This window comes from Cajanus cajan, chromosome 11, assembly GCF_000230855.2.
Source record: "Cajanus cajan strain Asha chromosome 11, NIPB_CcT2T_4, whole genome shotgun sequence".
Lineage (NCBI taxonomy): Eukaryota > Viridiplantae > Streptophyta > Magnoliopsida > Fabales > Fabaceae > Cajanus > Cajanus cajan.
The window spans coordinates 42,382,919-42,397,844 of NC_138527.1; the positions used below are offsets into that span (position 1 = coordinate 42,382,919).

The following is a 14,926-nucleotide window of genomic DNA, read 5'->3' on the forward strand; positions in this document are numbered from 1 at the left end:
ATTCTGACCATTCAAATTACAATTTAATGGTCTCTAGCAAAAAGTTCTGATTTAATGGCTTGAGCTTTTTATGGTTTTTTGAGGAGTAAAACTCGTTTGAAGTTGCACCTGACCAATGGATGGTTTTATGTATATCTGAATCTACTATTTGACTAGAATGGATTAGGCTGACAGAATGAGAGAAAAAGCGCAACTCAATTTTGTACGGAGACAATGTGGCGAAAATAGATTAAAAGCAATCTAAGCTAAGCATGTATATATCTACATTTTGCATCGGATTGACATCCTTAGGACCTAAACTGAGCCACCCACCTTAGAACTGGATCCCCTGATGATTTACAAAGATCAATCATGTGACAATGGACGCATTGCCATAGCATTCAATTTTCAATTGACGTTCAGTTGGCATCAACAGCGCAAGTGACAACTCTTTCGATTTTTTTTCCCTCACCGATAACCTAGGTGGTTCAAAGTAATTTCTTCATGTGCTGCCTCTTCTAATTCCATTCGACAAGGAATCAGCTTTTGTGAGGTTTATTGCAACGAGTTTTGGGGGACGGTATACCTCTTTGCTTAGTTCATCCGCATATGGTCTCTTGCACACGCAAGAGCTGGGAAATTCATGAAATTCACCTCGCCCAGGTCTCATCTCATCTGGCTCTCCCATGAATCCTCTCTGGCATGCCTTAACCTTTTTGGCAAAGGTGTCCCAGTCCATCTGATGCCTTGCTGAAAATAGCGTGCTAAGCTTCTTTGCATTTGGTCTAATTGTTCTTTTGTGACCCATGTATCTCCTATTGTAAACAAAATCAAAGGTTACTCTAGGAGGCACGTTAGACAAAAATAAAATAATAGAAAGATAGAGCGGTAGTCTGTAAAAGCAAGCATTACAAGCAGTAGCACATGTGCATGGAATTTACTACCGCATCAAGTTTTGAATTTTGTGTTTGTAAAAAATAGCCGAGGCAAAGACAGGCTTTACAGTAAACCTACTGAAACAAGTTATACTTTTCATGGGACCACTTTTGCTTTAGGAAAAGATAACTGAAGTGAAATCAATCAACTACATGACTGCCTAATTATTTGTAAATGAGGACGTGAAATCTCCCAAGTATTGATCCTTGGGAAAAACAAACATTGACAGAAGATTAGTACGTTAATCAAGTCTTGCTTAAATGCCTGAATAAAAAGCCTAGTAGTTGTTTTTTTGTATAATACAACTTCACAAACTTTGACATCAATGTTAATTCTAATTTCTAACATCAGCATATCAGATTTAGTGTGTGTTTGTTTTATTATTAAAATTTGACAAACGTACGTTGAACGGAAAAGATAAAAATAGTTGCTTTGTATTTTGGTGCTTTGGAAAGTGTGTTTTTTTTTCGTTAAAAAAAATGGTTTTCCAAACACGCTCTTAGCTTCTCAACAAGTTTTGCTATTTTCAGTTAAATGAAGGTGCCAAAGGTCTAAAGCATGCTAGGAGAATGGTCCTTGGCGAAGAACATAGTTGGATATGCTAAATATATTATACAACCTCTATTTATCTTGAAACTTCCCAACATTGTCACTATAGTTAGCCGGACTTTGTTAACTCCAAACAACACAAAATGCAATTTTAGTACCAAGTAGAGTAATCAACAGAAGAGGTGGTGAAGAAATAGTATATAGATCTTACCTTATTTGTCGACATTGCATCATTTTACCCTAGATCAATCTTTAACCCAATCTAATACATATCCTATACTCTGAATCTTCCAACAACGTTGAAGTTCATGTTCCAGATGATCCTAAATGTATATATTATCCCTTTACTTTCTACAAGATTACCAGTGAATAAGTATAGAGTAAAATATAACATGCTTCCCTAAGTCCAACTAAAAGCATACATCTCTCCCACCTATTTGGAATATAGTTCAAGAGCAAATATGCGACATAATTGCCACATTCCATAAGAGAACAATCATAATTATGCCTAGAATTTCCAATACTAGTTGTGGATAATCATTTATTCATTTTCTTTAGTTTAACTTTTAGAATTAAGTTCATTCACTAATGTACTAAACAAACAAAAGGAGGATTAGAGAGATTCTATATATTACCTTCGACCTGCAAGAATCTTGGCCATGTTACCATTGTTGTTAGTGGCAAATACATCACTTTCATCACAAACAATGTAGTCAATAGCAGCAAGGCGGGATGAAAATGGAAGGAAAGGTTTCAGCTCTTCTTCAGCTAGCATCTCCTTGGTATAGATGTTGGGGAAAAGATCTCTAAGAGGCTGCATAGTTTCATCCCCTCCGTATATTTCTCCTGATGCAACATAGAGGTATGTGTCATTTGAAAAGCCAAGTGCCCGCAGCATCAAACCCACTTCATGAGGGGTAAGAGGACATTTCCCTCGTCTCCGCTCTCCATCTGGGCTCAAATCCTGTTTTATCATGAGGAAATAATTCATTCATTTCATCACAGCACAAAAATAGTTATTTTCAAATCTAAGAAGTCTTGGACAGCAGAAGTTAATTTACAATTAGAATGCGTATCAGGTTCAGGAAAATGTGTTTCAATGGCTTCAGATAGTCAGCACAGTTAAGAAAGGATAGAATGTAGTCTTACAGGTAATGTTGTCCACCTTTTTCTGATTTCACCAAGCTCGTGTCTCTCTTTTTCTCCCCCACCAAAATAACAACCTGAAAATGCTAGCATATCTGATTCAAACCTGTCATAAATAAATCACAAATTCTGTCATTAGAGGCAATTACCATGGATCCTCCTTGCTTCCCTTATTCTATTTCATACTTTTGAGTGAAACAAGCTTTTATTGTTATTATTAAGTTGCGTGAGAAAGTTGAATTTGAGAGGTTCCCTGCCTTAAGACCCCAAACTAGAAGTTAAACAAATATTTCCAATTACAATGATTTTCAAATTTCAGAATGCTTTAACGTTGCAAAAAGGGAAACTTCAAACAAACCTCAAATGGACTGCTATGAAGCGGTGTGCCATCTTGTGCATTCTCATAACAATACTTTGACCAAGTTCTTGTATAGGTTTTGTAAATCTCAGAGCATGAAAATTAACACGGCAACGTAGCTTTTGTAGATCCTCATCAAGGTTATTTGCAAGTCTGTAGTCAAATTTTGTCAATTGAACAACCTGTAAAATCTCCTACATGTTAGTTAGTTGTCCGAGTCAAATTCAGAGATATTCCAAAATTGACAAAACGAGTTACTAATGTTTCATCTTGAGAGTTATTTAATGAATCAAAACATCTAGAGAATTAAGAAATTTCAAACATGTATCAGTAACAAATGACCAAACCTGTCTTCTCAAAAGTATAGGCAAAACTTGATCAAGATAATAATCGGGCTCTGATTTCCTTGGGACACGCATTGTATATGGTGGCTTCTCCATTGACCGCATGAACTTATCAGGAACTCTTCTGACAATAGTAATATCTTTTGCGAGATAAGAAATGAACCAATCAACATCGAAAATATGGACGAAGTCACTGTATTCAAACAAAAATGTTTTTATTATACGAATCAAGGAACTTGATTCTCATGGTGAATGTGTGAAAGGAACTGCAGATTACCTATCATCCTTCCAAAAAGAATGATGATCCAACTCAGGTACAACTAGTGTGGCATTAAGAATTCGCGCAACAACAACAGCATCTGTTATCTGGATGCAGGAACATGATTGTCATTTCCACAGAAAGCACTTAGTCATTATTATTTTAAGAAAATAAAATTATCTACATGACTAGGAAAGAGAACAAACCAACCATCATATTCTCTGAAAAGAACTGAATCATAGCAAATTGTTTAAGAGAAAATTGTATATAAACTCTTATCTTTTCCATGCTTTTAATCGGTAAGCATTAGGCAAGCAACTAAGAGGACAGATCTTACACGATATTCAAATGATCATGATGTACCATATCATAGAACTTATGTCCTACTCACCCCAGTTCTTTGTTGGTTCAGTCCTCCGCTAGTTCCAATAAGCAAGTACCCATTTGACATCCGCTCACTCACAGCAGCTACATTATCCGGTTACCAAAATAAGAGAGAAGTTGACACATAAAAGTTAGTATCTTCTCAACCCAATTTTATGAGTTAATTCATGCACAAACTAATCAAAACATAAAACGAAGCCCTTCAATCTGTTCACACATCCCTTAAGTCACCTCATAGAAAACATCCTAAACCCTAAAATTCACATACATAGCTTAACAATAAACAAGAGCAAGTGTTGAAAACATTGAACAACAACACAACACAACACCCCTTCACATGCATATTAAAAAGACGATTCCACTTCCCGCAATTAATTTCTTTCGCAGTGCCATCACCACGAGGGAGTAATCACGTCATATCTTAGGCCTTGTTTGCACAAACTTGTCCAAAAGAAGTTACAAAAAGAAAAATGTATCTAATTCGGGTAGAGCCAATGCAAGAAAGAAAAAAAGAAACGAATGATTGGCTTGATAACAGGTAAAATTGAGAATGGCAATTGACGAAAGAAGATGCATTGGAAACTGACGAGCATAACGGCGTCCCCTTTCACAGCATCCATAGTAGTATTGAGAATACTGGGATTTCCAAACATCGATTGGCGCACGGTAGTTGCCATCCTAACAAAGAGGTGGAAAAAGAATGACATTGAGAAGATTGCGTTTGCGAGAATGGAAAGGAGAAGGGAAAATGACGAACCAGCGTAGAGTAGAGAGTGCGACGGACCAATCGGTGAGAGTACCATTCGAGATCAGAGGCCATGTGGCCCGTGAAGAGGGAAATAAGGCCCAGCCCGAATAGCATGAAGCCGCAAAGCAGAGACCAAGGTATCTTCTTGCGGTGGTGAAACGACGTCGTGCAGACGTGCTTCCTACATTTATTGTTGGCTTGCGCTATGACGGCCAGGTTCGTCGTGAACTTTCCCACACTCACACCCATTCTTAGTTCTTACATCCACACTCACATCCTCACACAAACCCTAATTTAGTACCCTCTTTCTTTCTCACTTGTTCAGTAATAATCGATTGGACCATGGACGTGCACTGCACAAACAAAGACTTACTCACACTCACTCACTCTCCAACTATCCTAAACACAAATCTCCTCTCCTCTCCTCAATATCATAAACAAACAAACAATGCTCTCTCCCTCTTTTAAAAAAAAAAAAAATTACTAAAATAATTGTGATTATTTATTTGTACTGTTTCGCATGAACGTAGCCCTACATATCTGATCCGACTTCCCAGTCCAGAAACAACAAATTATGAAAAAACAAACAAGTTTTATTTATTTTATTAGTTAGTTAATTTGGAGTGGAATATAGGAAACACAAAGAGAAGGGACCCATGCAGGATCATCATCAAAACCATCATATTTCTTCCTCGCCGTGACCATCAAATTAACACAACGTCAATATATTTATATTTATATATAAATAATTTTAATTACACCTATTTTTTTAAATGAATTTTTGCATTTGAAGTTTTGAACATTATGAACGTAATAAAAACGGTCGGTAGAGAAAATTAAACGTCAATGGGACTGATTAATAATTTAGTCAAAATAAAAGACGGATTTTAATTATAAACAATAATTATTTATAAAAAATTCCTATCTGGAAAATTAAAATAATAATAATAATAAATAATAATAATAGAAAGTGTGTATTAAAGAGAGCAGCGAAGACGTTAAGAATGTTACTTGTTAAATTGTCTTGTAGTTGGTCTCGATATCTGTCTCCTTCCTTTTGGATCCCTCCGCTACCAAAGAACAAACTGCTTCTTTCCTTTTCACATAATACTAAATTGTCGTCATTATAAACTAAACTGCTTCTTTCCTTTTCACAAATAAGGATAGGTAAAAAAAACTGAACTAAATCGGTAGTAAACTGAATTAAACTGTATTATAAAAAATTGAATTGTTTGTAAAAAAATTGAACTGAACTGTTTAAAAAAAATTGAACTGAACGATTGGAAAGTTAATTATACTGAACTATAAAACTGAACTGAATTATAAAATTTGAACTAATTTTATAAAAGAATAAAAATTAAATATGTCTAACATGTTATGTCTTAATGAATTAACTCGATAGTCTAATAACCAAAATTTTAGGAAAAAAGTGAAAAAAAACTGTATCAATTTTATCGAACCTAATGGATCAATTGAGCTATGTTGGACTATTTATTTTTAGGCTTAAAATTCACTAAGTTTGTTTGACTTAATTTTATATTTTTTTTCTTTAAAAAATTTAAATAAAATGGAAAATAAAGTAAAGTTGGCAAATGTATCCTATTTTGATAAATTAATGAGTCAAAATTGTTCAATTCAAAATATCATAACAGTTCACTGCAGTTTAAATTGCAGCTTAGTTCAAGTTTTTATAGTATAATTAAGTTCAGTTTAATGACACAAAAAAATAGTTCAGTTCAGTTCATCTAAACTAATATTTAGTTTAGTTCAGTTCATGAGAACTACTTTTAAGTTCAGTATAATTTTTATAAATTCAGTTTAGTTCAGTTCATTTTGCCTACCCCTACTCACAAGAGTATATACACCCATGCATGCTTTCATTATTATGCCTTTCTATTTATTAATCCTCCATCGATATATAAATGCTATAGGCAACCTATTCCGTTAAACAATTCTTTTAGTCAAAACATGGCAGCACAGAGATACAAATTCATTACGTAATTTTCATAATTGGTAGTAATTTTGTTGGATTAAATCCTCTTCGTATCAGCAGCCATTTCTAAGTGTTCTCTACCACCTCCTAGCCGTAACCATAACTCCCAATAATCACAGCCAGGCGTATTCTTAATTTAAAACTTTGTATAAAATTAAAAGTAACTGAATCTTATTTTTATTTTTCATTTCTAACATATTTTTAATATATGTGTGAGAGAGAGAAAGAGAAAAGAGTCTTCAAAACATAATTATTTGTTTATTTTCTATCCATTATAAAGGTGAAGTTTTTTATATTATTATTCAATAAAAATTAAATTAATATAATTTTAAAATTATTTATTATATAAGTCAATAAATTTATAATACATAACTAAAATATTTATTATATAAATCAATAAATTTACAATATATAAGTGATTGTATGAAAGTGTAAAAATTATTCACCCTGTAATTGATCATATTTAATTATACAATGTTTATTGAATGCCATATATGCATACAAACTCGCACGGGCACGGAGATCTCATTAACCCTGATCTTGTTATTTTTATTTTTTTTTGGTACATACGTTATCCTTTTGTAGGAATAGTTTACAGCTTCAAATCTTGGAAATGGAAAATTCCTTTATCTATATAACACGTAAAATGCCTCCGATCCTTTGCTCAAAGGGATTAAAAGATGGATGTAGAAAAGAAAAGCAAATATACCACTCTCATAGCTCACTTTAAAGTTTAAACTGGAAAAGTGTACGTAATGCGTTCTAAAGTTCCATATTCTAGATTCATCACCGCGCGTTCTTGTTGCGCTTTTAAACAGAAGATGGACCCATGTTAATCGAGTACTCCGTGGTGGCGCCAAGAATGTCATTGATTACTGATTAATAACCTAAAGCCATGAATATATTAGAACACCAATAATGAGCGGAAACTAATAATAATTATTGGTCTAGTTAATCTCTTGAAGGGCACACGTGGTATGTTAGTAATTTTTTTATTCATTCAAATTTATTAAAATCATAGATGCATAAAATTCATTAAATAAGAAATACTCTTTAATGTCTTGAATATAAGTAATCAATGGTGAGTGTTTGAGGTAGTATACAAACTGTATTTGAATTTTAGTACTATAAATATAGTTTTAATGAATAAAAATAAATAAATAACTCGTATCCATGTTTCAAGTTTTGTTTTGTTGATTAGGCGGTATGTAAGAGAAAGATAATTTATAGTCTAACGGAACTGTCAAAGATATGTAGAAAAAAAAAAAATATATATATATATATATATATATATATATAATAAAATTTTATTTTTAATCAAAACAATTTTTTTATTACAGGAACAGAAACACTCAAATAAAACAAGTGATTTGAATTTATGACAGCCATATTTCCCATGGTTCGGATTAGGATTCTTAAAAAGTAACCACAGGTTACATTCTCAAGTCAATCATCGTTTAAACATATTTATCTATACTAATAAAAAAAATAGAATACTTCTTTTTTTTCATCACAATTTTAGACCATTACAATCTAAATACTAATAAAAAAAGAAAATATTTTTCTTTTAGTAATTATCGTTCACGAACTCTTTAAATAACCGCTTAATTTATTATTATTTTTTGTTTTATTTTTAAATTCTATAATATATTGAGAGACACTAAATATTTTTTGTGAATAAGATTTTATTCACACATATTTTCTACAAGTTATCCCCTCCTACATCATGAGTATTTAACTTCTCCAGAAAAACATTTGTAAGGAGCTTGAGAAAATGATGAACTCTTATTAGTGGGATTCTATGTTTGGTCAAGATAAGGGTTTGAATTGGCTTCGTTGGGATAAGTTGACTATATATGAAGAAAGAATTTGGTGGCTTGGGTTTTAGAAACCCATGAACTTTTAATCTTGCTTTGCATCTAATAAAAGGACTTAACTCCATTGTAAGCAGGCTTATTAAATCTAAATATCATTTGAAAGTGGATCTTATTAATGCTCCTCTTGGTAACAACCCTAGCTATTTGTGGAAAAATATTTGGAATTCTCTCAAGTTGGTGAAGGAAAGTCATGGTGGAAGGTGGGGAGAGGGGTTGAGATTAGTGTATGGAATGATCCTTGGTTAAGGAATTCTAAGGGCAATTGTGTGATTCAGACAAAAGTTAGTGAAGGGCTTCAAGATCTCAGAGTGGAAGATCTTATAATCAAAGATACTGGTTGTTGGAATATTGATTTGATCAATGATCTTTTTCAACATAAGGATAGGAAAGTTATTCTCAACATACCCCTCTCGAGTGTAAAAGGCAAAAATCAACACATCTAGCGTTGGAGTAAGGATGGTAGATTCTTAGAACAATCTACGTAGAATGGTTACATGAATCAAACGGTGGATTCTAATTATTCAAGAGTTGATGGTCATTAGAATAAAATTTGGAATCACCAAGTGCCTACAAAGGTTAAGACATTCCTTTGGTGGATTTGTAGAGATGTACTCCCCACGATAATTAATCTTCAGTGTAGAGGAGTGAATTGTTCTAACTTGTGTATTCCATGTGAGCATCAGTTAGAGAGTACTTGACATATTTTTTTAGATTGTAGAGTTGCGCAACAATGTTGGGCAACTTGTTCGTTCAGATTACAAGTGAATTCATTAAAGGATAAATTTGATAGTTTAATAGTTTTTGTTTTTGCATTGTTGTAGTTGTGGGATCCCAAGCTGGTGAGGGAGTTGGTTATGATCATTTGGAGTATCTAGTCTTGTAAAAACAAGAAACTCTGGGAAGGCAAGGAATGAGACTGCCATGATGCACTGTTTAAAGCGAATGATTCTTTTACTTCATGATCTCAAGCTTGTCAACTATCTAAAGATGATCTTCGTATACCCTTTCCTTCCTTGAAGCCGCAGTGGACTCTGCCTCGTCAGGGTATGTTGAAGTGTAACTTGGACGTTGGCCCTCTTCCCTTTGGATCATGGTTTCATCACTGAAGTGTGTATTTGAGACAAGGACGACTCTTTCCTAAAACTAAAACTAATATGTTTACATTTCTCCCTACTTCACATGAGTGTGAATCCATTGCACTCCAAGATGCTTTTAATTGGGCATTGGATCAACAACTGGATGACATTATTTTCAAATCAGACTATAAGCAGGTTGTTGACTGTGTTAATGGTTCAATTTTGAATATTTTTGAATTTGAGACTATTATAAGAAACTGTAAGTATCTTTTGAATAGATTAAATATTGTGAGGTCAGTTTCACTTCTAGATAAGCTAACTCGATTGCTCATATATTTTAGCCAAGTCATTCGAGCCTCAAGCTAGTCATCATGATTACAATCATATCTCTCCTAATATTGTTTACCATATTGTAGATGAAATGAGTTAACCTAATTTCTCTAAAAAAAAATTATTCACACAAAATTTATACATCTAAATTTAATAAATCTAGTGAATTTAAATATCAAAGAATATACATTTTAAACGGCAAAAAGTTATTGTTAATAATTATAAAATTAATGATCAAATTTTAACTATATTATTTATAAAAACATGTATATATATATATATAGTGGGAAATGACAAATAGGTTTATTGGTTCCATATAATGTAACGAACTAAGGTTTAAATAAAAAGATGAACATATTTAATGTAAGAGTAAATTAATCAAACAAGTATTTCTTTAAAAAAAATGTGATTTTTTTTATAGTCAACATTTATAATTATTTTGTATCATATAAAATAAAGGCTTAATTATGTTTTTGATCCCTCAAGTATTACAATCGTGCAATTTTAATCCCCAAAATTTTAATTAGGTAATTTTAGTCCATAAAAGATTGTAATTGTGTGATTTTAGTCATTTAATTTTTAATTGAACAATTTTAGTCTCTCAAATATCATAATTGTGCGATTTTAGTCTCTCCCATTAAAAATTTAATAATTTTAACATATAATATATATATATATATATATACAATATTTTAAAATTATACAATTATTTGTCTATTCAAGTTAACGTATATTATAATTTTTGTTAATATATCAAATGATATATATTTATTATTACTAAATAAATAAAATATATATTATTAGTATTTTAATATTATTGATAAATTAATATCAATAATATTTTTAGTATATTTATAGATAAACTAATAATTTGATAAATATGACTTAGTATATATTAATATATTTTTACAAAAAATATAAATATATAAGAAAAGATATGTATATTTTTAATTAATATACTTATATTTTTGTAAAAATATATTAATATATAATAATTTATATTTATCAAATTATTAGTTTATTTATAAATATATTAATAATATTATTGATATTAATTTATCAATAATATTATAAAAATAATAATATATAAATTTTATTTATTTATTAAAAATAAATATATATCATTTGATACATCGAAGAAAATTATAATATGTGTTAACTTGATTAAACAAATAATTGTATAATTTTAAAACATTATATATATATATATATATATTAAAATTATTAAATTTTTAATGAAAGAGACTAAAATTGCACAATTATGATATTTGAGGGACTAAAATTGTTCAATTAAAAATTGAAGGACCAAAATCGCACAATTACAATCTTTTAAGGACTAAAATTATCCAATTAAAACATTTGAGATTAAAATTGTACGATTGTAATACTTGAGAGATAAAAAACGTAATTAAACCTAAAATAAACATCAAACTTTATCCTTTCCGGCGATGAGATGAAAACGGTTGTAGTTAGCATTTTAAAATAGAGATATATCTGGTGAAAATAGTTTTTGTTTAAAGAATGGGAATTTTATGATAAATTTGATTCGGATTATATAACTAATGATTAAAATGAAAAATTAATTAATATTTATATGATTACTTAAAGAGATTACATTGATTTATCTTTTAATCTTATAATTCAAACATAATTTAGTAATATATATATATATATATTATTTTTATTTTTCACAATAACCAAAAACTCTCATGTGATACGTTAATCTTAATTAAAAAACCGCCTTTTTATGTTCTAAAAAAAAACTTCTCATGTATAATAATAATAATAATAATAACTTCTTGTAGTTGGTATTATTATATTATTCCTCAAATGAGTTAATTTGTTATTAATAAAGTCCAACATAATTAATAAATATGTTCAGAACTAGCTTAATTCACTTATTTTGTATATACATGTGTAAAGTCGTGGTCGTGGGTTTGGAAAAATTAATTACCCAAAAATGTCAAACTCTTCATTTGGCTATCATATTGTGAATGTTTTTCTACTAATCACTTCCACTTTATGCGCCATCTTTCTTTTAATTATTTGGAGAGCTCATAGTGAGTTGGTTTTCCAAAATGTTAGTTGGTCACCATGGTATATCCAAAACCAAGTTATGCGCATGGTTTTAAGGACAATCAGTGCTCTCCTAGATCTATCTTAAGGTTTGTCTCTTGGAAGCCCCCACATGCTATTTTAGTACAATTAAATACTAACGAGAGTTCTTTTGGAAACCTTGTAGTTCAAGTTATGAAAGTTTAGTATGTGATGGGTTTGGTAATTGGATCATTGGCTACATAGGCCACTGTGACTTTAGCACAAATATGAAAGTAGAATTTTTGTAATTTTTCATGGACTTAAAAGTTGTAAAGGAATAAAGTTTTGTAATTGTACGTTATTTGCAAGTCAGATTCATTATTAGCTTTACAATTTATAGTTGATGGAGTATATAATATTCATCCTAATTGTTAATGCCATTGACAGATTGAAGAGTGAACTTTTAACACACCTTTAGACAATGAAACATCTATGTTGATGTCTTGGTAAAGATGAGTACAAATACTTGTAGTTCATTCACGTTATTACAACAGTGCCCAGTTGTACTGCTTTGTCTGTTATTAACAGATGTAACCCTAGGCCTTAGTTTTTTCCCCCCCATTTTTTCCTTGGTTTTCATATCTTGCTTTTCTTTCTCATGAAATAAATAAATAAATAAATTATTGGTCATAATATGAAAAAAAAAAAAAAAAAAAGACAAAATTTACTTTAATAAAACATACACCTATACGTCTCGAAAGAAACTATTGATTGGAGGATATTTTTGGTGAAAAAAAAAAAGCTAATTTAATTCTTAAAAAATATTTTTTGAATGACACAAAACATAATATTTTTTGAATTATGTAAACTTTTATAAGAAAATCTTAACTTGAGAAAAAAAAAGTCTTAACCTCACTTATAGTAAATAAGAAAAAGTTAACCTTGGTCTAATTAACATTCCTCACCATTCACCAAGTCTAAGACGTTGGATTACTACAATGCTAATTTTATTATATTTAATTCTTCTAGAGATCACATGGATTTTTCACATAAAATAATTTTGTTTGAGAATAATATTTTAATTTTTTATTATTAAAAATAAACGAGCGAAAAAGAAAAACAATACATGTTTAGTGGGAAATTAACAAATGACAGGTTCCAAAAATTAGTTCGGCTCATTGTACCGAGATTAAATCCACTTAAAATCCACCAGTATTGATTATTTTTTTTCTTTCAGAAAACTGAGAAGAAGATTGCATAGAACAAGTTAATTTATATTAATTTATTGTAAAAGTGAATATCATATTTTGCAATGTATGCACATGGTATATGATGTGTGACATTAAAATGTCTAATGTCTCCAGATATAATAACAGGAAAATTATTAGTATATACAGATTTGTCAAATAAAAGGTTAAATTTTTAATTGAACTTTATAAAACAGTGCAGCTTTATCTGCGATGTTATATTTGGGCCAAATTCCAGTAGGCCAATTTCCATTGCCGAGGTTAAAATGGGCTTTCATGGCCTCAAAAGAGAAAATACTATGTTTTCCGCACTTCATAATCTTAGGTTTTTCTTCTATACATCTCCTTTTTTTAAAAATAATTAAAATTTTAATTTTTTTTAATTTTTTAATTTTGTATTTTTAATTTTTTAATTTTACATCCACAACATTTAATTTAATACTTTTTTTTTACACATCTTTTTTTTTTTTTCAATTTTTACATGCACTCTCTTACCTTTCTTTCACTCTACCTATTTTAGTAACATATAAAAACTAAAAGAAAAAAAAAATGTGTGAAAAAAAAGAAGAAAATAGCAAATTGAAAGTTAAAAGTGTAAAATTAAAAAATTAAAAAAAAACTACAATATTTTATAATTTTTTTAAAAAATAATAAAGGAGGTGTATATATCATGAGCCTTTTCTTCTTTTTCTAATGGGCCTATTGCTTTCTAATTAGTCCTTGTCAAAATAAAAGTTTTAGCATGGGGAACTGTTATTTTCATCCATTTTTATTTAAATTCATTCTCTTATTTTTGTTTACGTTTTTATCATAACAAAAAAAAAATCTACAATTAACAATGAGTTATTTAACTTGTCTTTGTAGTGGTGAAAAATTCTTTGCAGTATAGATATATAGGTTATCAAAATAAATTAGTAAAGTTAAATGTCAATTATTTTTGTTTATATAAATTTTAATCAATTTAATCTACTTTAAATGAATTTCTGATTTGTGCTTTCCATTATTTAACTTTTTACATTTTACGAAAACTATTAAGTGACGTATGTGCTAAAATTTAACACATGTATCAATTGATTTTAATATACAGATATACTATTTATGATTTTTTAATGTTAAAATACTTTTTAAAATTTATATAAATTTATTTATTTTATTTTTTAATTTTTATAATTTAAAATAAATATTTTTAGTCATATATTTATTATTTTCAATCATTTTTAGTCCGTTTAAGATTTTTTTTTTGTCCATATCGTTAATTTTTTTGGAACTTTATCTCTTTTATGCTAACATAAAATATATATTAATTTAATTTTGTATATTTGATATCAAATTCATTTTGGTAAAGTTATTTTATATTAGATCTTTTAATGTTTTGTGTGTTTTTTTTTACCATCACTTGGAAATTTCTAATGTACATTGTTGAGATATCCTTTTATCCTCACAAAATTGAAAACTTGTATCTCCTCAACACAAAATATAATTTCAAAAAAGAATTAACAATAAAGACTTGAAAAGATTACAAAATTATAAATATAGAGACTAAAAAAAATATATCTTAAACATATGAACTAAAACAATTAAAAAAACTTAAATATAAAAATTAGAAAAATGTATTTTAAACTATAAAAATAAAAAGATAAAGTAGGTGAAATTATAAACTAAA

The 14,926-nt window shown here is 29.5% G+C and overlaps 1 protein-coding gene across 2 annotated transcripts; it reads right to left on the reverse strand.

Moving 5' to 3' along the window:
* Window positions 1-176: 176 nt before the first annotated feature.
* Window positions 177-5,359, reverse strand: LOC109801111 (O-fucosyltransferase 29). Of its 2 annotated transcripts, none has more exons than XM_020362104.3 (9): window positions 4,740-5,359; window positions 4,543-4,633; window positions 3,963-4,039; window positions 3,590-3,678; window positions 3,316-3,505; window positions 2,969-3,150; window positions 2,614-2,716; window positions 2,100-2,428; window positions 177-794 (listed from the first exon to the last, which is right to left on the reverse strand). In XM_020362104.3, the coding sequence occupies exons 1-9, from the start codon at window positions 4,950-4,952 to the stop codon at window positions 482-484; spliced, it is 1,587 nt and encodes a 528-aa protein (XP_020217693.1). In that variant the 5' UTR covers window positions 4,953-5,359; the 3' UTR covers window positions 177-481. The 2 variants fall into 2 exon arrangements, with proteins under 2 accessions (XP_020217693.1, XP_020217692.1); XM_020362103.3 differs by having other exon boundaries at window positions 4,713-5,355.
* Between the last annotated feature and the right edge of the window lie 9,567 nt (window positions 5,360-14,926).